The following is an 18296-nucleotide window of genomic DNA, read 5'->3' as shown; positions in this document are numbered from 1 at the left end:
CCAATACATCTGTTTTCCCTCTGATTGTATCTGCTCCCTGCTGTCGCCTTGTTTCCAGTTTATCTCTGCTCAGGGTTTGTGCCCTGGGAGAGGAGCAACTGTTTGGGGAATAGCTGCACTCCAAGCCCAGGGGGACACTTTTCTCCTTGCAATTCACGATTACATCTCTGGCCTATTCTCCATGCTGTTTTCTGTTAAAACAATAAACCTGTTTTCTCCCTCAGTCCGGCAAGTTCTCCAGCAGCTCACCCCCCTGCCAGAGCCAGCCCCAGGGCCTGCAGTATGCCGAAGATGCTGCAGAGCATGAGAACATGAAGGCTGTACTGAAGACCTCCTCCATCGGTGGGGAAAGCACCACAACACTCGGGGTCCGCACTCGAAGCCGGGCCAGCCGAGGTAAGTGCCAGGAGTTTCCTTTGGCTACATTTCTTGTGGCATGGTAGCCACACAGTGGCCCAAATGTGGGTCGTGGCTGTCTTGCATAGCACTTGCAGCAGAAAGGGTCTATGGGGAAGGAAAAACACACCAGTGGTGTTTCCATGCTGGAAGTTGTGATATGGGGCACAGAGATGTAGAAGGATTTGCCTGAAGTTTTAACATGTGTCTCACAGCCCAGGTGGTGCCTGGGGACACTGGGAGCCCAAGACTGCAGAAATTCCCACCTCTCGCCCCACTGTGAACCTGGCTTCCAGCTAACACCCCAATATTATTCCTGTTCTCATGAAGAAAGCAAAATGAGGCATCCGAGAATCTGTGATGTGGTTTTCTTTTTATTTTCAATAGAAGCAAGTAGAAAGTACCAATTTAAACTGAAGTGAAAGGGCTTTGCTGCAATTTAGGAATGAGTGGGGAGAGGAAAATGTGTAAGGAAGAGGTGATAAATCTTTTAATCACCTCCCTGCTAAACTGTAGAGATAGTGGATTAAGTGGAGACTAGGAACATAAAAAGCTGAGGTGGATAGCCCTGCATCTCCTTGCTGTCCTGGCTGATGCGTCTTTCTCTGTGGTCCACAGTGCTCTGCTGTTTCCAAGTGTCAGCATGGCACAGCATGACAGGGAAGAAATGAAAACCTGAAGCAATCCACCAGTTCCAACACCTGATGCTCTCACGTGAGCTCACTGGTACAACCATTCTTGGCAATGAGATAGACTTGGGTTTTGACCAAGACATAATTTTGCTGGTACCTCTTCATTCAAGCAGCCACTAAACCGCTTTCTTTATGCTAAATCATTTTACAGACCGTGGGTTCACCAGTTTATTTTCCTTCATTTTCCCCTCACCTCCTCCCATACATATGATACCAGAAAGATGGTTTTGAAGTAAAGGTGATGCACAAAAAACCAAGTCTTAAGTTTTCTCTTCTGATATTTCTTTTCCCTCACATTTGGAGACCTTACACTTTCTTGATTCTTTTCTGGTACCACTGATAGCACAAGCAGACTATCCACCACTGAGTCTGTGTGTGTGTAATTTATTAAGGCTCAATCCTGTCTAATTTAGAGGTTTCACAGCCTCAGTTTAAGAAGCAAGTCAACTACTTAAAGTACAAAGATGAAATAATTCAGACTGCACTGCAACATTCAGAATAGCTGAAGTAATCCACTGAATGCTAACAGGCAGTGTGTCCTGATAATAAGAGTCAGCTTGTGTTCACCTGAAGAACAGCAGAGGCAGAGGACGGGTGAGCCAGACAGAAGCTTCTCATGAGCACTGTCATAACAGAACTGCTCTTGATGAGAGTCAGGACACAAGCAGGAGAGCAGAGTGCTAATCAAGGCTGTTGTTTATTGGTATCAGGTTCCCGATGTAGACTGGCCTTGCAAATGAATTTTTAGCTGCTTGCAATTCTGCCACAGCCACTCTTTCGCAAAACTCACTGTCAGTGTTCACACTGCATACTAGCCTTCACGTTAAAAAAAAACCAAAAAGCACATGCCTGTAGTGGAGGAACCCAAAGATGTGTCTTTGGAGTGAGGAATGACAGAGCCTTCAGTTCAGAGACATGGCTCACTTGTTTGTTTGTGGTTTTAACCAAAATTGCTTATTTAGCTTTTCAGCTTGCCAACAACTCTTGCTCTTCTGTTCAGAACAGAGTACACACAGTTGTGCCAGGACACATACAGCTTTGCGATGAGAAGGTGAATTCTTCATTGTGGAAAGGACAATGAGACATGTCAAAACATGCTTTTTGCCCTTTTCATGTTGTGTTTGCCATAGGCTGCGTGATACAGATGCTCAGAAACTGATTCTTTCTCTCTTTTGGTGCATAGGACTTGTCTTGCTGATTTGCATCAATCTCTAATATGTGCCATGTGTGTTAGTGTCTCTGTAATAGGAGTGGAAGGAAACTTGGTTTATAGTCAGTCTCTAGCAGACCTTTGCCAGTCTGGTCAAGAATAAGACTCTGAGGCTGAAGGGAATAGAAAATTATAATTGCATTTGAGCTCTCTGTTCTCTGCTGATACAGCAGAGATTCTAGGGTATTATTTTGTAATGTTCTTCGTTAGGCAGAGTCTTCTCCTTTGGCAAATTTGAAGTAGTGATGACTGAGCTTCCTGCTGTAATTCCCCCAAAACCCAATTGCAAAACCAAAGTGACGCAAGAGACTGTGTCTTCTTTTCCCTCAATTAATTTGCTGGATTTTCCAGGCCGTATTGGTTCATGGAATGCTGGCAACGACGATTCACCTAATGCAACAGATGATGCAGCAGATGAGATCATGGATCGCATTGTGAAGTCTGCCACCCAAGTGCCAAGCCAGCGAGCGGTGCCTAGAGAGAGGAAGCGGTCACGAGCAAATAGGAAGTCATGTGAGTATACAGCTATTAAATTTCACAAAATAAGCAAATGTGAAAATATTTATGTGTATTCATGTAAGGACTAGGCCTTTCGTAGGCAGACATATTGGTAGTTCATAGTAGCTTGAGTGTATACTTACGATTGGTGTGTATTCCTCTTACTATTGCTTAAATTATGTTGTATGCAGTGGGTAACTCTGTCTTCTACAGAATTTGAAATGTCCATACCAGTAAAAGAAGAAGAATAGTTTATGGTGCTTTGTAGCTGATGACAGTACTTATTTGTACCTAGAGAAGTCAGATCAGGACATCAAATGGAGACTGCTTAAAATACTTTAAGGTACTGTAAACTGACATAAAGATGATTAGTTGTATCTCTAGTAGAATTTATTCATAAAGCAAAAAGTACTTTGAGATATTTCACCTTTAAAATCTTTCTCTCTCATGCTGTGTACTATCCTTCCACAGCTCTGGAAACAAAACATCCACTGCTGCTTGGATGCAAAGTAGTTATAAAGGAGGTTAACCATCACAGGGAAGAAAAGGTAGCATGTTTATAAGGTGGTCTTTCAGCAGTGTAGAGTGGCGACAGGGCTGAGCTGCGGTACACAAGTTTGAGCGATTTAATTTCACACTTTGGTAAATACAGTGTTTAAGAAGTGATGGTCTTTCTGGTTGGTTTTTGTTCCTTATGTTTAGAGACTACTGCCATTACTGTGAGAAGGATAAGCATCCAAAGAGCATAAGATTTTAATGTTTAATGTTATTCACTATATGTGGCTTTTTGACTGCCTTTCCATCCGTCTTTTTAGCATTTCTGGGAAGTTAGGACAAAGAGGAGACAACAACAGTGAGTGAAAAATCACACAGATTTTCCTTTTTTTGTGGATTTTTTCTAACATAGTGGGTGATCAAAAGCATTTGGTGTAAGAAGTGATTGCTATAAACTAGTATGTGCTGACAGCATATTTACTTTGCCCAGCATTCTAAGAAAGGAACTTGCATGTGACAAGAGCAAAAGCAAAGTGGGCACTTTGGTTAGATAAGCCAGACTCCAAGCAAGGAAAATGAGCTGACACTGGATTGTCTGTCTTTCTGTCACACACTGTTCCGTACCTCTTTGTGGCATCACCTTCTACTGCTACCCACTTCCCCAGAGAGTTCTGGCATTCTGCATGGGCTGACTACCCTAGTTGGCTTGTGCATATCAAATAAACCTCCTGTATGTTTGCCTATTATCATGGTTTATCCCATGCTAAAATATTTCCTCTGTTAGCAGCGCTACGTTCATGCATGCACACCAAAAAGTCTTATTTCTGCTTTTTACCAGGTACCTTTTTCCCAAGGAACCACTTGCTGCAGAAAAAAAAAAACCCAAACCAGAAAAAAATATTCTCAGGATACTGATAATAAAAATATTATATATTTTTCCATGAATATGATATATTTTTCCATGGAGATGGCTTTTGCATTCAGTAAAAACATTAATGGGGATTAAGCATTCAGTAAATGTTTAGGCTGGGACTGATTTCCATTGTAATTAATCATGACCTAACTATTCTATGATTCTGTGACAGAAACCAGTTCTTTTGCTTGTTTGTTCTTCAAGATCTGGATGAGACTTTCAACTGGACTAAAAGGCAGTTTCAAAACAAACATAAAGTTCAGTAGTTTAGTGTCCCTTTCAGCTGACATGTGGTGAAAGACAGTGTGAAAAGAGAGTATCTTATCTGAACTGTTTCGCTCTGGTAGTCAGTATACCTCGATAATGAATAAATTAAGTAGTTTAGCTCTAAAATACACTTAAATGGACTGATAATGTGGCATCTCCAAGAAATGAACAGAGGCTGGCCCTTGTCAATGCATGATGCAAATTAAACAAGCAGATCTTCCAGGTAAAAATATAACACAGGTCCTCCATAAACCTGTTAGAAAGTAATTTTTTAGGCATAATTCAATGATATGGGTTAGCAGTTATTTATTATCTGCAGAGCAAAGAAAGCCTATTATCTGATGGGTTTGATTCACCACCTGCAATCTTCAGGCTCCCATGCTCATCCTTTGGCTTTTGCCTTGACCTTGGTAGTCAATCTATTCAGGGACATCAAAGCACAACTCAGTTGAAAGGGGTGGTTTTCACTATGTGTTATATTGCATATGTCTCGTTGCTTTCAGTGCAGAACTGGAAATCTTGTCAGGCTTACTTAGCATTTAGCAAAGATATTAGTGAACCTGACCTGAGGTACGTGTTCAGAAACCCACAAGATTCATATGCAGTTGCACTGTAAACGTTTTCTGTGGTTCAAGTAAAAGGTTCTCATGGGCAAAGGATTTTTTTTGCCATAATAAGAAAAAGACAGAAGTGAAATAAAAAGGATGCTCGAGGCATTTATAACTAGGGGAAAAGAGAAACAGGAATATGGAAAAGGTTAAGTTCAAGAAATAGTTGAGAAAATTAGACATTTTGACATGATCATTTGAACCATTTTACCTTTTGTAACTGTTGAGCAGCATGACTGTATCCGGTATGCAGAGAGCTTAGTTACATCTTAATGACATAGAAGAGTTTAAACTCTCAGAGTAATCAGCAGAACTATAAATTGGGTAAGAGGAATAAGGCAGTGAGTCATCCAACAGAGGGCAGATGGAAACATCCGTGTCTGTTTGTTGAAGATATGAAGGGTCACAGATATATCCAGATATGACTGAAGTCAGTTGAGACCTAGTAGGGAGGAATTTGCTCAGTGGGGGCTGAAATGGACTACAGAAAACTAAGGTAGATGGTAAATCCATAGCAACTGACTTCCTGTGATGATCTGCAGGGAGAGAACTTAATTCTGTGCTAGACCTTTACACAGTGGAGGTTTTTAAGGATAAAATTTGACATTTAGAAGTACAGTAACCAACTGGAAGTCATTACCTCATGATGGGGGGTCAGTGCCCTGCCTACCAGAAATACTGGAGTGGTGTTATATAGGAGAAAACAGTCTCACAGTTGTATTCGTTCATTAGAAGCCTCATCAGAAAGACACAGGATTGAATTAGCCACAGAAACTGAAATGCTGTCACCCCTCGAGGTGGTGGTTCAAAGACAGTTTCAAGGCATGTTGCCATGGGAAGCTTCTGCTGTTTTGTTTCGCTCTAATGTCCTTATTCTGTGTGTATACAACAAACCCCAGCCTCCGGAGATGTCAGTTCAGCATATTTTAAAATCATAAAATACAAATTAGGTTGAAAATAGGCTGTTTCTGCTCTTCAAGACTAAGGGCAGCTTTCTGTGAGAAAGTTTTTTATAACAGTATTTTATAGCATCAACTTAGAAAAGAAATAAAGAATAATATAATTAGGATTGTCTGGTTCTCCCATAGGATTAGTGTGACCTTCACAAATGATGCCATAATAAACAATGAGTGCAAAGGAAAATCTGGATATGGAAGTTTTAAGAATCACTTTATTTGATAGTCCAAATTCTAATTAATAAAATTGCTGAAGTTAATTTTAGCAGTTTACAGAACAGTTTTACAGGCGTTGCCCCAGTGGGAAAATAAATATTAAACTCTCTGCATGAGATACCACTGAGATTTCAAAAAAACAGCCAAGAAAGGAGGCTATTTAATACAGAGAGCTGAATTTAAATATTTCAGATAACTGCACCAAGGAAATAGCTCTTTAAAGATGGCTTGACTATACAGCACTGTTTGCATCTGGTAGGGCCCAGGCATGACTAGTATTTGTTGGTGAGTAGCACAGTGGTGGCTGTATTGGATTTTGCTAGAGATGCTCCATGTGGATGCTTCAGAGTTAAGAGGCTTGTTTTATTTCAGAATGTTTCTCTGTGTGCACTCTTAATTTATCTTATATTTTATTAACATTGAAAATCTGCTTTAGATGTCAGTTAGAGAAGTGCGGGATGAGTCCCTGCCCATCGTAGGGGGGCTGAAACTAGATGATCTTAAGGTCCTTTCCAGTCTTAGCTATTCTGTGACTGTATGAAATGTGTTTGGAGCAGGTAATAATTGAATAAGAATTTAATCCAATATTCAAGTGAGATGACTTGATGAGAATTATTTGTGATGTTTAAAAAAGAGAGAGACATGATTATGCCTTGTTCTTCTATTAGGCTTTGGAATCACATGTAAGCTTAATAATATACCTTCTGACTGACCCTTGAGATATGGAAACATCTCATAAGGATTTATTGATGCATTTGCATGATGACTTGCAGAGATTAAAAACTTTGTATAGTCATTAAGCAGAAATGGATGGGAGGCACCACCCAAGAAGTCTGTCAGGTTCATACGAGTGCACTGTGGAGGAGATAGGAACTGAGTTCAGATTACCTGAATCCTAGACAAATACACTCAGGGCCGGTGGCTTAAACTTAACAGCAGAACATCCCAGGCTGGGTATTTCATATGAAATTGCACCTTCAGTCAAAGTGAAATAAGAGTTAGCACACTGTCATCAGGTGCCAAAACACGGGAAAGAGCTCTGCCAAAGGACCAGGAATGGAGACAAGCTTTAGACAAGTTTGGAGACAAGTTTTAGTAACGTGTGCGGTGCTGTTTTGGAATAAACACGTTTGTAAGTAAACAAAATGCGGCACGGGAGACTATTTGAATCCAAAGGTGTGTAATTTTTATTTGGCATTCATAGGGTGCTTTGGTTAACTTTTTCTTCTTCTGTCCTTTGTTTTTTTCATTCTTTTTTATTTTCATGTCTCTCCACTTACTTTTTCTGGCTATGAAAAGATGCAGAAGTGCCAAAATACCAGGAGGGAGACTGTTCCTCTGGTATTTATAGCCTGACTAGAAGCAGGAGTTAATGGAAATTATGCTTTTAAAAAAATAAAAACCTTACATACAGAAAGTCTACATAAAATGCTTTAAAGGCAAGCAACTTCACTTAGAATTTGAGTAGCTCCTATCAGAAGTTAGAGGAGGGAGCAATCTAGTTAGTGATGCACATTTAGCAACAATTCTTTTCATTTAGAAAAAGTAAATATATCACAAGTGAGATTCACTATCAAAGTCTGCTTGTCCTCACATGAAGTACTGAGCCCTCAGAAGGCTGAGTACTGAATAGTCAGTTAATAAAAATCTGATTATTGAATGAAAACAGAGTGTGAGATAAAGCACTTAAAACTCTGGCAGCTGGAAGGTTATCTCCATTAGATGCCAAGATAGCTAATGTCTTTTGGATGCCTTTCAAGTAATACATTCTTTCATCCTTAGGATGGCAAGATCTTTGCAATAAAAGGATGAAACTAAACTCCATGATCTCCACTACATAAAATAAAACCATAAATAAAAAATAATCATAATAATGAAAGAATAATACATACAGTTGATCACAGTGATCTGTAGAAATTGAGGTACCTGATCAGGGTGATGCCTGGGAAGTCCCATATCTCATCTGTGCCATATGCCAGCATCAGCAGCTGTAGAAGAATCACAGAAGAGGCGGGATAAGTTGAGTAGACTATAGGTCTCATCTTGCATTTTAATAGCTGTAATTCAGTGCATCTGTTTGAAGCAGAAGGCTAAATAGATAGTTCCATGTTTTCAGTTTTGTCAATTGTAATTGGCGACATATAGTTGTGGTTATTGATATTAATACCATTTCTAAGTAGGTATGTGTTTAAGTGTTCAGTTTCTGCTTTACAATGTTGCATTACATTGTTACATGTTGCAATGTTGTATTTTATAGCTTTCTTTTAAGGTAACTGATCTTGACAGACAGGGGCAGGCATTCTTGTTAACTGTTCAAATGTGTAGTACCTGTGTGTTTTGTTGGCAGTCTCCATGAGTTTCAAACTGTAGCTTTCATATCTCAAGTTTTGTTTCAAGAATGTTTGCCTGGTCCTAGAGCTGTGAAAGTGAAATTGCCATCATTCTGTACAGCTTTACAACATGTAGCCTTCAAAGCAAAAGATATTTTGAAAGCCTGTTTAAAAATCCAGTAAAAAAAAATGCTCATAAAAAAGGCTTAAATTCATTTTCCAGTTACTCTTTTAGAGGAATCAATGAGTCATTTCTGTAATGAGTTTTATTCTGATACAAATTATTTGTTTTGGGGCTCCTATCCTCAAACTCTCTGCTTGAAACAGCTTTATCTTTTCTATGTAAGGGAAGTCAGATATAAAATTAACCCAGTCTGCATCATTAAGTTAAGTTCCTTAACTTTGCATTGGATTCTAGTACCAGTATTTAGATATATTGTGCAATTTAGTATTTACTCAAAATTAAGTAGCATTGTTTTAATACAGCAGCTGAAAAAAGTGGGAAATCACTGCATTGGTCTGAGAAGTCAGAACTAAGTATGTGGTGCTTATAGAAAATCCATATTTTTTTTTTAATCCCTGTTTATTTCAGTTCACAGAGGGAGGACAGAGATGTTGAACACTACACAGACATTCACATGCACATGTATGTTAGAATTATCCAAGCCCAGGTGACATGGTGTAGGAACAAGGAGAAAACTGTTGCTGTAATGGCTTGTCCGTTTATAGTGGCTGTGACCTCATGGGATTAAATGCCCACCCAGATGTGCTGCTCTGTGGAGGAAGAAGTGTCCACTGCTCAGAACTGTCACTGCTCAGATGCACTCAGCAAAGACTGCATCCTTGTAGGAGGTGATTCCTTTGTCCCAGCAGGATCCTACAGACCATTGGCACGTCCTTGTGCTGTGTCTCTGGCACTGGGAGAACCAAAAAGGGAGTGCTTTGCAGTCTCCCATGGGCTCCCATTCTAGCAAGGATTTACGAGTGCTGGAATTTCTCTGGCCATCTCTTCTGGGCCAAATGGTATTTTATTGCAGGAAAGAACAAGCTGAAGGTAATGTGAGAGAAACTGGCAGGAGATGAGCAGCTGATAAAGAGCGAGTGATGTCAGTATAAGTAGGAAACAAAGCTGCTCATATTCCCAGGTCGCAGGGTGTTGGTATTGGTATTGACATTTTCTGTATAAATAATGTTAGTATGGTATATACTTGTGATACTTTTTCAACTGTAGTTCTGTAGAAAAAACTAATTTTACTTAATTTGTTTGCAGCTTACAAGAGATACAAATAGTTGTTTTTGATTTCAATTCTGCCAGTTTGTCATTCACTGTGTCAGTGAATCCATTTACACTGGCCTCTGTTTTCATTGTAGTTGCCATATTTTAAAGGTATGTTTCAAAGCTTTGAATGCGTGTCACCGGATTCATTCCAAAAAGTGGGATATGTAAGTTTTAAGAATATACATGTGGTTGAGTTATACACTGCTAGCCCTATACTGGTAAGATATGTATTTTGTTTGGTTTCTTTCTGTATTAATGTGGGTTTTTGGGCTTATCTCCTGTTAGTAATTTATTTCTTATTTACATCGTCCTTCGTTCCTGTGAAAGATGATTATATTCAGCATCTCAGTAAGAAATCAGCAGCAGTGAGTTGCTGGCTGACAACATCACAGAGCTGCGATGGAAAGCGCTTCATTTGAGAGCAAGAAAAGACAGGGAAGTTACAGGGTTGCTTTTCTAGTTGCCTTAAAAGAAGTGCAATATCAAAAGTGGTCTCTTCTGGGGCTTTCCAGAGGAGCATCTCGATGTCACAGCTGCCAAAGAGAGCCCTCTGCTGCCACGAAGGAGTTTAGCGCAAGGTTCTGTGAAAGCAGGAATTCGACTGCGCCTAGCTGCGAGTTTCAAATGTGTTTGGAGGGAAGGCTCTCTTAGAAGATGAACATAAATGTTTGACACGGAGCTGTTCTGAATTTATCTTACCCCAGCACTATGTCAAAAAAACAATATGTGTATGTATATGTATGGCTTTCTCTAGGCAGAATAGCACCACTTGATTAGCATAATTACAAGATTGGTTTGATCACAGTTATGTTTAATCCGTTGGGCTCGTAGAGTGATGCCTTTATTTTCCAGCACAGATTCCTAATGGGGAAAATTAATTTGTATTCCACAGAGCCCAGGCAGTCAAGCGTGGTCACACTCCCCTCCGAGTCACTCTCCAACAGACAGCTCTGTGTGTTCATAAGCCTGAGCTACCTCCTTAAGTGGGACATTTTAAAATTTCAGGTAGAATGTAAAGGCTGCACGTCCAAAACACTTGTGTAAGACGGCTTACTTTCATTGTTAATGTATAGTCTGGTCTTGAAAACAATGCTTACATGCAGGCTCAGTTGCTGGTCAGCTCTATGCTCTTGATGCTTTACTTATTAATAGTGGAATCACTTCTGACTAATGAAATTAAGTGTAAGAAATGATGGCAGCAGGGTTGCTTTTAGTAGTAACTTTTTACAGTGGAACTCACTGAAGTCCTGAAAATTGAAGGGTTTATGTCATAGGAGGTTTTCAAGGAAGGAGTTAAATCTACTTTTCTGCTTTATTATTGGGACTACGTAAATGATGATCTGTGGAATACATAAAATTGGAAACTTTAACAATTTCAATTGCATGTTAACTATTACTTTAAAACCCGTATGTTCTTCACTCAGCCCAGCTTCTCTGGGCTGCATGAAAGCAATGTTACTTTTATTCCCTATAACGTAAGCCATCTGGAGATGAAACACAAGATTTCCTTACAGAATGCCACTTTGTCCTTTTCCACTGCTCAATTCCTGTCTATGTCACAGCCCCGTAAGTTACACCTGGAGATGGCTGTGAGCTACAGAATTTCTTGTTAAGAGAATTTTGCCATCTATGAAGTGTTAACAGAACTCGAAGCAAATCTGCATGGCAATAATAATACGTGGAGCTTTCTGTGAGGCTGACCCAAAGACCACATATTAGTTGGCTCTGCTTCTTAAAAGAAGTGTGTGATGAAATCCAAATTTTCACCTACAAATTCCCATAAGAAAATCTCTACACATAATGGTTTAGTATTTTTATCAAGCATTTAGGCCTACTCATATTAAGCAATGATATATGTATAATTAAACATAAGTATAATGTATATAGATAGTGACATAAAAACACAAATGCAGAAAAGGATTAAAATAAGAGAATATGACCAAGACTCTCTGAATTAAACTTTTGAGTTGAAAATTGCCGTTGCTGGACTCATTGGAGTAAAGTCCAAGAAAATATGGTAAAGTAAATACATCAAAAAGAGACTGAGTGTGCAAGCTGGGTGTGGATAGGTAAAATAAAACTGAGATACATGAAAAGAAATGAGATGATGGAGCTGTCCTGCATGGCGTTTTACAATCTGCCCTTCAGCTGTCCTCACTGTGTAGTCTACAGCTACCTGGACTTCTCTTCATTCCAAATCAGCAACTAGCAGCTGCACTACCTTTGCAGCTAGAACAAAAAGTTCTGTGGGTGCCACATCTTTGTAATAGGAATGACACTAATTCTGTGACTTCTGGAGCAGGAGAATGGCCATAGCTATTCTGCATTTCAAGTGACTCATCCATGCAAGTGTAAGCACACATGCCAAAAGCCATTGCAAATGCTAAAATAAATGGTGCCAGCCAGACTGATCTTTGCTGTTTATTGAAGCCTTTCAAAACAAAAGGTGGGGTAGTAGAAATCTCTTTAAAAAACAACCCCAGGTCATTATATTCTCTGACAAAGCTACACTTAGGGAATTGCTGTCTTTAAAAACACTCCCAGTGTACTGTGAGTGCTATGTATCTGCATAGATTTTGACCCAGCAGGCAAAGTCAAATTAGTCGAGTTCATCATAAGCACACTGTATTCTAACAATATAGCAAATAAAATTCTAGATATCCCGATTAACAAAGAATATCATACCCTCTGACCGAGAAAAACAACATTTAATTTCTTGGTTATGGGATCTCAGCAGGCTTTGCTTGTGACAAGAGTAGGAGTTATTTTCTCTCTATGTTACTTTTTTTTTACCAAATGTTTTAAAAATTGCTTAAAGAACCTAAAAGGTCATTTGAAAGGCCTATTTTTACTGTCACTGCCTCCAGATTACATTCCATAACTCAGTTTAATGTGATCTGCAGAAAGCCAAGATTTTTACAAGCCAAGATATTATGTCTAGTCCAGTTAGAGACACGACAAAGTTCAGTGAGGAGGCGAGAGTGAAGATCTAGTTTAAGAAATGTAATTTTGCAATGCCTATAAAACATGGAAGGAAAATATCTCTCTGCATTCAATTTTGATGACTGAACATGTTCATGACCTTTCCTAATGTAGAGGACCCCTACCAAGCTCTTTATGAGGAAATAGACAAATGTCTGAGGACATCTGTTTAACAGCGTGCCAAGACAAGGTTCACTAGCCTCCCAGAGTAGTCCCTGCTCCTGTAAATAACTTTCTCCTGGCTTCACCACCCACAAGCCTCTGTAGTCCATAAGCCACTACAGAGAATAGTGGGGTTGGAACTTGTTCTTGTGTTACTACTGATACTGCATCCATCCACTGTATCTTCTGATGAGGAAATCTACTGTGAGTAATTCACATATATTAGATATAAATTTTATATAGAGATCATTTATCAGGCCACATTCATCTCCATAAGTACAAAATACATTGAACTAGAAGTGGATTAATCTGTGTCAGACTAGCCTGTTGCATTGTAGGGGCAAGAAGTTACTCATTTGAGTCTGGACCGTGATTCCGTCAGCTGTTACCCTTCCGGTTGCATGTTGATAGTGGACCATTTTAATCTTTCCAGTAGTCACAGTACTTTGCAGTATTTGGCCCCACATGCTTAGTTTATACAAGTCAGCTGGCATCAGTGTTTATGTGAGCCATTCCAACACTGAAAAGACTCTTTGCATCTTTGCTTTTTATTAACTATTTTCTTGACAATCTTACTATGACTACCAAAGTCCCACATTGTTTGAAGTTCTTTTCTCCTAACTGCTGGCCTTAAAAACTTGGGTGACTGGAGTATCTTAAATCCAAGTTATCTTTCTCTGTGTTATAGGAGGGCTGAGATAAGTCAGAATAATCAACAGAGGCTTGCAGAGAGGTTGTTTTGTTTCATTACAGCTGCATTTGTCTCAGCAATTCACTGAAAATTTCATTCCTACTTATTTTGCAGTGGCACAAAAAGTACAAACCCACAGCTGGCCTCTACTGCGTGAGTCAGACAGCAGACCCATAACAGTTCTTCAGTCATCCAAGGGTTAATATACAAGGTCCTCAGATTAAGACTTTAGTATGTGTGATAGGTAGGCATCTGAAGATTCAGAAAGAAATCTTGCTTATGTAAAGACTCCTTTGTTTTCCTCCTTGTTTTTCCATGACGATGGTTTCTACCGTGGTATCTTAACTGCTGATTATGACTTCTGAATATAAACTCCTGTAATTTTCTTCAAATAGACCTATATGTTATTGTAAATCCATTTGGCTTTTCCTAGTAAACTAATAATCCTGTCAGTGAGGCTGATGGAGGAATTTTAACAACTGTATTCTGCCTGGTGGAAGTGACAGAGGCACACATTTCAGTTGTTGGAGTATCAGCCCAGTTGTTTGTTCAGTAGTAATTGTACTGACCTAAAGAAAGTTATTTCAGATTTACATTGTCATATATAAGACTATAATTTTGCTTATTGCAGTACATGACCAGTGTTAGAAGAGCACCCCAGTTCCTATTAAGTGTTTACAGGCAGGAATAACAATTGCTTCTTCCCTCACTCTTCCTGACTTACTATCTAAGAAAAATAGCTTTGTTTTGCCGTGTTATTGTCCTTACTTTGTGAATGTGAGTGATTGTGGTCTGAGAGAGTTTGGGATATGTCTAAAAGTAGTCATGAATACATTTGGTTTGATAGTTCTGCAGAAGTGTCTAAAATGTAGGAATTTATCCTACATTCATTTTTCCAGTTCACTTTTTCCTTCAGTGGGAAGATGTAAGGTCATCCAGGCAGTCATCCTATGAAAATTTGGTCTCCTGTATGGGTATTTTTTTAACATGATTTTACTGTCTGGTGGCCAAACTAGCTATGTTTGGTTGCATGTGATAGAGGGTACAGAAAAAACATGTTCAGGGGAGAGGCAGTGCAGGCAGCTAAGTGTGTGCACTGCACAGGAAAGTCATTGCTGTTAGTAAGACAGAAATATTTCTATATCAACTTTCTTGGATTTGTTCTTTCATTCCTGATATAATTCATTTTGATACAGAAATAAGCAATGGGTGATTCACTGAAACCTTAAGACCCTAAGGTATTTCATAGCTTATGTCTAGAAATTAACTTTTATTACTGTGGACATTTGAATATCAAATTTGAGAAACATAAAAGGGTGTCAGCAATGAGGTCTGACTCAGAAGTACCTGTTGGGTATTCTGCACGATGGATACCAGAGCATTTTTTGAAGGGTATTGCCTTCTGGTAGTACTTTGTCAGTCTTTCTTAATCTTAGTTTATCAGTTGCATTTAACCTTGTACTGCTTTAAGCTAAGCATTGTTAAACTTGGAAGATATTGTTGATCAGTATTGTAGGAAAAAGGGATGTCATAAAAGGCTGCCATTCAGACTCCGAGTGGTGTTTAATAAGTATGCAAATACAATAGGAGGGAGGAGTGAGCCTTGAAGAAAAAGTAAGGTTTTGATAATGAACAATTATACTTGTGTCACTCCCAGCTCATTTGATTAACCTCAGTAACTGGTGAAAGTGGTTTGACTGTTGAACATAGATCACGTTTGTCCTACCTGCACGGTTTCAAATGTTCAGCTGCACCATGTTTTCCTTTTCTCTTATCCTCTTGTTTTCTAAACTGATCTATTCTCTCCTCTCCCTCCTGCTGGACCCTTGAGTGTGACCACACAGTTTCCGTTACATGCACTTGAATATCTCAATAAGTTGGAGGTCTTAATTGTGCTGCATGATAGCAGTGCAAGAACTTGTTAACCACTGTTTGCAGATGATTTCTCAAAGAGTTTCCTCTAAACTTCATTATTAGGGGGGTTGGAACTAGATGACCTTAAGGTCCTTTCCAACCCTAACTATCCTATGATTCTGTGGTGGTGAGGCACTGGAATGGGTTGCCCAAGGAAGTTGTAAATGCTCCATCCCTGGCGGTGTTCAAGGCCAGGTTGGTCAGAGCCTTGGATGACATGGTTTAGTGTGTGGTGTCCTTGCCCATGGCAGGGGGGTTGGAACTAGATGATCTTAAGGTCCTTTCCAACCCGAACTGTTCTATGATTCTGTGATTATTTGGAGGCTCCAAATATATTTTGTTCAACATAAATTTATTGTTTATGCTTTGCATGCAGCTTAAACTTCTGAATGTGCGTTTTGCACTTGAGAAACATCAGTGTGTGGAGTGAGCACCCCATTTGTGTCTTGAACTAAAGCCCATCCACCTGAAAATCATGGCACTAGTAAAATGAGGAAGACACTAATGCTTATTGTGTGCAGTCACATAGTCACTTGTTTCTGAATAAAAAGAGCAATTGCAAATTTAAAGTTTTATGTCAGGGCTGGTGTTCAGAACACTTCAGATAGAAAATTAAGAAACAAGATTATAGACTAGATCTATCATCTGAATTCAAGTAAAATGCTGCAGACTACTAATGACACAGATGAGGTACATGGGAGTAGGACAGGGCAACCTTACAGAAGAAAGGGGAGTGTGTATGAAGACAGTAGTGTTAATGATTTGAATTGACTATAAAATTGGTCACATTTTTAATCTTTTAACTTTTAGAGTTGGGTTTTTTTACACCTTTAAAGGGTCACATAGAGCTTAATAGTGATAAATTCAGTTGAGCCCTATAAAGATTCAAAAGCTCTTTAAAGATCTATACAAAACTGTAAAATAATACAGCAAATGATACCTCCTATGGACTGAAAACCAACTGATACAACTTCAGAGGAAAAAAAAAATCTTAAAATGCTGTGGTATATTTTCTTTAATGTTGTGGTTGATTAAATGTCAAATGACAAATGTCTTTTCTCCTGACTGGAGTTGCTGGGTACTTGTTGCTCCCATGGATTTGGCGTAGGGCATTACTCAGTGTTTCTGAACTCAAAGCCCTGAGTACATAGCAACTTTTGATTTGACTCAGCTTGCATGTTAACGGGGTTGTTTTTTTTTTCATCTGAAAGTCTTGCATAAAAATCATTTCTAATTGTTTGCATTTTCTGTGTTTTTTGGTTTTGTTCTTTTTGCCTGCTTTTGGAACTTATGACTATCCAGTGAGAAGGACACTAAAGAGCGGACTGACACCAGAAGAAGCCAAAGCACTGGGCCTCATCAGCACCTCTGAGATGCAGGTTTGACATCCCGGAGGTGGTGACTGGAAAAGCCGTTCATCTGAAGCACACAGGCTGACAGCTCTTCAGTGTGGCATTGACCTGCCAGCCTCCTCTGCTGCTCCCAACATCCCATCCTCTGTCTGTTTAATTTTAATAAGCAATGAGAAGTGAAACTCCACAGCTAGGGCAGAAGAAGGGTGTGCCGCAGCTCAGCACAACATCTGGACAGTAACCAAGGAAACGTTTGAGTGAAAGGTGAAAGTAGGTGAAAGTATATGGCGGCTTCTTCTCATGATGTGTTGGTGTGGGTAGGAGGGGGCTCCCTCCGAGTTATCTGTCATTGTGTGAGCTGTGTTTACGTTGGCTTACCTTGCACCGTTTTAGTCATTGTAAATGTATGGCATCTTGTCAATGCAACAAATAGTCCTTAAAGAGGCAAAATAAGTCCTGTTACAGCAACCCTGATTTTCCTAAATCAGATTCATTAAGCAAAGATGCACAGTCTGTGCAACCCTGTGGTTTGTTGGGGTTTTTATTATTTTGCCACCAAAGAATGTAAAAATGTATGTGTACCCTTGTATATGTACAAAATGAATGTGTAGACGTATATGTGCAAGTATCTATACGCATACAGTCATGGTGTGAAATCATGCTCTTGCTGAAGCTAGCTGGACTATGATTTTCACTCTGGGGCCTTACCGTTCCACTTTGACAGAAGGAAAAGAATGTCTTTACATAGGAACTCAGTGTTATTCAGTGGGATTCACCCTGTGGGGCAGGAGATGGCAAAGTTTAGGATCCTGAATTCATATGTATTACTACACACTTATACTGTACGTAGCAGCATGCACACAAAGGAGAGGACATGGTATGCCTCCCTCCTGTTGAGCTGTGGTTGTACTGTGCATTTGTGCAGTTTCAAAGAGACCTCTGCCAACAATTTTACATACTTGATAAATGCATTCAGATGCTAAGATCAAGAAGTTTTGTTCACTTGCCTGTGCCCTTCATGCTGCTTTTCTCTGCTGCAAGATAATGTGGTGGTGATTTTATTTCAAATTAATGGATCTGAATATGAAATGGCCCTGTGTTTATGCTGTTCTTTATTTCTGTGACTATTTTTGATGCAAGTGGAGAGGGTACCACAGTGAACACTCCAATATGTTTGCCCTTATCTCGCTCTTTTGTAACTGACTTTTATAACTGCCCTCAGCATGTGTGTTTGAAGAACTTTTAGTCAACTCATCTGCCTTTAAGTGAAGGGGCATATACAGCAGTGAAATTGAATTGAACGCAGTCACCCTAGCCAGTGTTGAAGCATTTTGA

General features: G+C 39.4%; 1 protein-coding gene across 12 annotated transcripts in view; it reads left to right on the top strand.

Moving 5' to 3' along the window:
* Positions 1–17481, top strand: part of FHOD3 (formin homology 2 domain containing 3) — a 373066-nt gene extending 355585 nt beyond the window's left edge. For 10 of the 12 annotated variants that reach the window (XM_057423039.1, XM_057423037.1, XM_057423036.1 and 7 more), the window contains 3 exons: positions 225–396; positions 2650–2811; positions 16912–17481. In XM_057423039.1, the coding sequence (XP_057279022.1) occupies positions 225–396; positions 2650–2811; positions 16912–16994 (417 nt within the window). In that variant the 3' untranslated portion in view covers positions 16995–17481. Of the gene's footprint in view, positions 1–224; positions 397–2649; positions 2812–3267; positions 3345–3611; positions 3650–16911 lie in introns of all 12 variants that reach the window. The other 2 variants (XM_057423031.1, XM_057423029.1) reach the window with 2 other exon arrangements.
* The last annotated feature ends 815 nt before the right edge of the window (positions 17482–18296 follow it).

The sequence above is a fragment of the Pezoporus wallicus genome, unplaced genomic scaffold (assembly GCF_028554395.1).
Source record: "Pezoporus wallicus isolate ANWC-B61680 ecotype Strahan unplaced genomic scaffold, APGP_CSIRO_Pwel_v1 contig_749, whole genome shotgun sequence".
NCBI lineage: Eukaryota > Metazoa > Chordata > Aves > Psittaciformes > Psittacidae > Pezoporus > Pezoporus wallicus.
Note: the sequence above shows the minus strand (reverse complement) of the source record. Positions and strands in the feature narration are given on the sequence as shown.